At 36.1% G+C, this 6,412-nt stretch overlaps 1 protein-coding gene across 1 annotated transcript; it reads right to left on the bottom strand.

Moving 5' to 3' along the window:
* Positions 1-851: 851 nt before the first annotated feature.
* LOC109221556 lies at positions 852-3,669 on the bottom strand (the record flags this gene model as incomplete). Its single annotated transcript, XM_019386031.1, has 9 exons — positions 3,520-3,669; positions 2,478-2,748; positions 2,316-2,412; positions 2,104-2,228; positions 2,012-2,022; positions 1,475-1,632; positions 1,278-1,398; positions 1,139-1,213; positions 852-902 (listed from the first exon to the last, which is right to left on the bottom strand). Coding segments are annotated over exons 1-9 (1,059 nt in total), but the record flags the coding sequence as incomplete, so codon positions are not given.
* Positions 3,670-6,412: the final 2,743 nt, after the last annotated feature.

Below are 6,412 nucleotides of genomic sequence, written 5' to 3'. Positions count from 1 at the left end.
CTCTTATTACTCACTGAGTTGGAAGTACTCACTTTACTCCCTGCACCTCCGTGCAGTTGCAGGTATCGTTCACCCGGTAGTAGGTTATTAGCGTATTGAAGGTATTGTTATTGTAGCTGAGCAAGGTGACCGCCAGCGTTCGCGGCACCGGATGTTGTCTTTTGTTTTCCAGAAATTTTACTTGTATATATTTATTGGCCTGTAGTTGTGTTAAGGTTTCCTTAGATGCTCGTGACTTGTGACACCCCGGTCGGGTAGTAGTTAACAGTTTCTAATGCCATTAAGTTGTATCTTCTATTCATTTATGTTTAATAATTTGTTAGTGAAAGGATTTGGGTTAGTTGGCCGGCCTTGTCTTCACGAGAGGCGCCATCACGACCGGGTATGGGAATTGGGCCGTGACACGTCCGCAGACCGAAGAGTCTCCTTCCTCATTCTATCTGTAGTATTTAGATTCTATCATACTTTTGATGTAGATATTCTGGAGATTAGAGCATTTACAGTGTTTCTATTAGCCTGTGGTTCGCGTGAGCTTCCGGGTTTGGGATGGTATTGTAGACTTACGCATTTCCTTTGAGTTGTATAGGCCGAGCGGCCTTATATGCAGTTATTATTTTGATATGTTCAGTTCTAATTAATTATTCCGCAAGTTAGGTTGTTATTTCCGCATTGTTAGGCTTACCTAGTTATAGGGACTAGGTGCCATCACGACATGTTCACGGAGGGCGAACTGGGGTCGTGACATAGAAGCAGTTGGAGAGCGATACTACAGTTGATTGTATATTTTTTACTATTGCTTAAAAACTAAATAATTAATATTGTCATAACACTAATAATTTTTGGATGATTACCCCAAATAGCTTCTCTCGATCCGAACTTTGTCCATCAGGAATCTCTGAATCCTGTTACAAAGAAAAATTTCATGAAATGAACATTCAATTGTGAAGGTAACATACTGATAGACAACTTAATTTAATTTTCGTTAAATGTATGTGGAGTTTAGTAAGAAGATATTCTACACTGAATGTGTCTTCGAGTGAAGATTGGCAGTATTCCTTCAGGTGATCATAATCATCAGTATCTTCACAACAGTATACTCTTGGTGTTTTCTCCCAATATTGGATGGCTTATCAATAACCTTAAACATGAATTTTATATAAAGAATATCATCCAGCTCACTTGGATAAGAACAGTCGTCATCTATAACAGAAGCCTACACCAAATTTCATACGTTAGAAAAGTTATAATTGACAACTAAATTAAGTTTTTTAGTATACCTCAACTAATCCTTGCTTCAATTCTTTTGCGGACTTTCCTATAATCTGCATCGCTTCGCGATTCCAAAGCAATAATGAGATAAAAGCGGTTCCATCAATAACACCAACTTGAAGTCGATACCTGCAAGTCAAAAAAAAAAATTTATCTTGTGCATTTACTTTTTATATGTTTTAAAACCATATGGTATGAAAATTACCTAAGACCAACAGAATGTTGTTCTTCATTGCATTTCTCACAAAAAAATTTGTTCCCAATTTTGTCAACCTTTTTAGTGCACTTGTTGCATGCCAAGTATGACCATCCTCGTTCAAGTTCCAAATTAACCAATTTAGCAGCAATCCAGTAGGTACATTCCTATTTAAGAAAAAAAAATATTGTTCTAAATTATACTGAGAAATCATAAAGTAAATATGCAAATTCATACTAAATTTAACTCACTTCTACACACTAAACTAAATCCGTGATAGTTTTGAATGATACAATTCCTTTGGCTAATTCATCTCTGATAGTTTAACTTTGCTGAGAGCTTGTTTGAGTAATCCGCTCACAGTTAGATGGACATGTTGCAACTAATCTGCATATGTCGTAACGTGGTAAAAGTGATAAATGTTAGTATCATTATGTAATTACCACTAAAAAATATTACACCCTTTACAAACCTAGATTTAAACTCAACATATTGCGGCAGAGTAGAATTTATCCAAAGTTTTGTAGAGTACCAACAACTACGCACTGAGTAGTTACCTGTAGATAAGATAAATCAAAAAGTAGAAGTTAGAAATTTTTTGAAACTAAATTTTAAATATAGATGTAAATTTGGTAAACCTCGAAATTTTTGAGGTTTCATAAATTGTAAAACAACAATCAAAGGTTCGTCGATAGCTCCATTCAAGTAAGGCTGAATTTGATCCACAAGTTCACTCCATAAGGTTGCCGTAATTCTATTCCTCCTATAAGTTTCAAGGTAATCCTTCATCAACAAAATAATATAAATAATTAAACTATAAAAGTATAGTTTGTATTAGCGTATAACTTACTGATCATCTTCGAGTTGAACATTGAGGAAGACACTGTCGTTATCTCCTTGCTTGTGGGTCTTAACATCTTCATACTTCAAAACCTGACCAATGACATCTACAAATATAAAAGTTAGTTAGACAATTTTGTAAAATGTGGTAATAATGGAAGAGAAGAATTACCGAATAATTCTGCCTCATCGACATCATTCTGAGTCATTAGCTGATCAAAAGGACGAAAGTTGAAGATATTCATATGAAATGAAGAATCAACTATTTCCTCAACCGTTGTCCTTTGTGTAAATGTCAGCCTCAGATTGTGTGGTGTGTTCTTTAAACTCAAGTTGTTTGGTACGACGACAAAGTAGTTCATGCGATATAGGCCAAGTTCCTGTATCTTGGTCCTAAAAAATTTAATTACATACTTTCCAATCAAGGCCTGGATACGATCACCCTAAAAAGATAGATTAATTATTAGAATGTATCATATTGCAAATAAATAGAATATATGCACGGATTAGTGCACAATTTGTGAAGGCTTGATGTGGATGATGTTGGAGTAAGGGCAAAGTATGTGACTGTTGCATAATTGTTTCTGTACAAATGACCCCTTGAGGTGATTTTGCACTTCTGTTGGTTAAAGATTAGCATGTTGTTATTATATGAGCCAAGTTGCATAATCGTTTCTGCACAAATGACCAGATTATTTTAACCAAAAGCAAAATGCAAAAGTTTAACCATAAATAATGCTAATCTTTCTAATATACTTTACATGACAAAACTAATATTTGTAGAGTCAGGATGTTGGCGAAGAAATAGTGCTGAAAGCTAAATGCTGCATTTTGTGATCATAATCAACCTCCAGGGGAAAGCGAGGCTCCAAAGATGTGTAAGCATCGAACATATAATAGAATCTTTAAAACTAAGTGAAGTTGAATAAGTAAATTTGCCGTAAGTTCGTCGTAAAGAAATTAATAACAAACTACTTTAAAAAACAGAATCGCTTCTACACAAATGACCAGTTGCATAATCGTTTGTTATTATATGAGCCAAGTTGCATAATAGTTTCTGCACAAATGACCAGATTATTTTAACCAAAAGCAAAATGCAAAAGTTAAACACATATAATTTTTCACAATCAGTACATCTTATTGTGAAAAATTTATCGCTAAAACCCGAAAAGAATAGAAATTTAGAACTATAGTAATTAAGTTGAATATGTTACCTTTGCATCTTGTAAAATCAACTCAATCGAATATGGTTTTCCAGGATTGAAACGATCCGGCATTTCCCACATTCGAACGACTCTAACTTTGAGATTCCATTGCATCGAATTGCTTGAAATTTGACTGATTTCATGAAGTGTTGTAACCATATTTGCAAACTTCTGTAATTTGAGCAGAGAAAATAGAAGAAAGAGCAGACGTTTGAAACATTATTAGTGTAGGAGACAGTTTATAAGTTATGGAGTTAGGTTTTGATGCCCACGTTTGGTTTTGCGAGGAGGATCGTGGAGTATTATTTTCCCCTTTCTTCCTATTTCTATGTAAAATTATTGGTAAAGAAGAGTCCAATTTTTTAAATACATGATCGTGGTAAGAAACTTGGGAGTCCAACAAAACGTGGGAGTCATGTTGTGAATAGATATGCTGAAACGTGGGAGTCTTTGAATAACTGGTCAAATTATATTTTATAATTTTTTGTAAATCTCCTACCTTATGGAGTTTTGTCTGAAAAATTGAAACGTGTCATTTTTTCGTTTTGACACTTGGCGCAATATTATGAATTTGCCTCTCCTTTTCTATAGTAATAGATTGTATGTGTCGTATATGGATCAATTAAACAAATATTTTTACAATTGAACTTTGATCCAAGTTTGTTTTGTGAGATATCCATATTTGCTTCCCATGGTTTGACATACAAAAGAAATATGCGAATAAATATTAGTATTTTCAGAGATAAAGGAAAAGAGACAAAGTGAAGTCAGTAACTCAATAATGACTTATTCAATAAGTGTAATGATAATTTTCTGTAAGATACAATCTTTGATTGAACAACTTAATTAGAAAAGAAATTGTCACGATCACATTCCGCCCTCCGTGAACTGTCGTGACAGCACCTAGTCTCTATGACTAGGTAAGCCTAATCGCAGAAAAGAAACCAAGAATTTTGCGGAAGTAAAACAATTTAAAACATAAATAAGAAATAACAGTGTATAAATGTGCCGCTCGGCATACACCATATTTAACTCTCAAAACCAACACACAAATCCAAGACCCGGAAACCCATGAATCACAAGCTAAGAAGTACTATACAGCTCTAACTCCAGAATGTCTAACAAGAACTGAAAATACAGAAGGGCTAATACTAAACAGCAAGAATAGAAAGAGACTCCACGGTCTGCGGACGCGGCAGATATACCTTGAAGTCTCTACAGAAGTCGCCTCCCTCAAGGATGATAAGCCTGAGAAGAAGTATTTGGATCTGCACATGAAAAACATGCGCAGAAGAGGCATGAGTACACCACAGCGATACTCAGTAAGTGTCAAGCCTAACCTCGGTCGGGTAGTGACGAGGAAGGTCAGGGCCCTACTGAGGTAAATAATAATAATAGTGACAGGTTAAGAAAAACAATATAATTGAGAATCTACAGTGAGAGTCTATACATGATATTAAGAGTACAATAACGAAAACAAAATATAAAGACAAATCACCAGGTAACACCACTCACAAAAGGGATAATAATCAGGGATCTCTTGGTATCCCGAGGATCTCTTGGTATCCTCAATATATATACACTAGGGATCTCTTGGTATCCCGAGGATCTCTTGCTATCCTCAATATATATCGGGGATCTCTTGGTATCTCGAGTATCTCTTGGTATCCTCAATATATACACACTAGGGATCTCTTGGTATCCCGAGGATCTCTTGGTATCCTCAATATATGTCAGGGATCTCTTAGTATCTCGAGGATCTGTTGGTATCCTCAATGTATGATAGGGATCTCTTGGTATCCCGAGGATCTATTGGTAACCTCAATATGCGTGCCAGGGATCTCTTGGTATCCCGCACCTCAGTCCACATCATAAATACGTACAGGGAATCTCCCGGGATGACGTATCGTAGTCCCAAATTAAAACACACCGAAGCAACACAAGGATACTTAATTAAATGCTAAATACGTATCAAGTAAGCAGTTAATTCTAGTCTAACATGCTTCACATAATGCAATTAAAGCAGTTTAAGAAAAAGGAAATTGATTCAACTAAACATACTTTTCTAAACTAACAACAGGCTAAAGTCGCAAGTAGAATAAACAGGAAGGAAAGGAACTCAGCTTAAATACTAAAAATAAAACCGGGTTTTTCAACAATTAGCTCAAGTACGCGCTCGTCACCTCACGTACAAGGCATTTCAATTATCAAACATCATATCCTAATGGGAAGGTCCCCCACACAAGGTTAGACAAGCCACTTACCTCGAACCGGCTCAAAATCAACTAGAAACCACGTTCTTGCCACGAGTATCCAACTCCAAATGGCCCAAATCTATTCAATTCCATTTCATAATGTAAATAATACTTCAAGAAGCTGATTCTACAATTAAATTCTAAGCTAATACGTGAAATTATGTAAAATGACCAAAACGCCCCTCGGGCCCACATCTCGGAATCTGATGCAATTAACATTTTCAGAACCCTCGTACTCTCACGAGTCTACCCATATATATATCTCTCAAATCGGAGGTCAAACACCCATTCAAAACTCAAAAATTCGGTCTATGAAGTTTTATCAAATTTTCCTCTAAAATTCGAAATTAAAAGGAGGATTCACGATTAGATTAGTGGGTTATGAGCAAAAAGGAGTCTAGAATCGTTACCCAATCGTTGCCCTTGAAAATCCCTCGAAATCTCTCCCAAATCCGAGCTCCCAAGCTTGAGTTTTGGTAAAAAAGGCTAACCCTCGGATTTTGAAATATTTATAACTACCCAGGTATTTAATGCATCGCGAACGCGGAGGAAGTCACGCGTTCGCGAAGAAGAAAAGTGAAGGCTGCCAAAAATGCTCTTCGCGAACGCGAGGAACAGTACGCGAACGCGAAGTCCTGGGCTGACAA

Source organism: Nicotiana attenuata, unplaced genomic scaffold, assembly GCF_001879085.1.
Source record: "Nicotiana attenuata strain UT unplaced genomic scaffold, NIATTr2, whole genome shotgun sequence".
Classification (NCBI taxonomy): domain Eukaryota; kingdom Viridiplantae; phylum Streptophyta; class Magnoliopsida; order Solanales; family Solanaceae; genus Nicotiana; species Nicotiana attenuata.
This window is presented reverse-complemented; position numbering and strand designations above follow the sequence as displayed.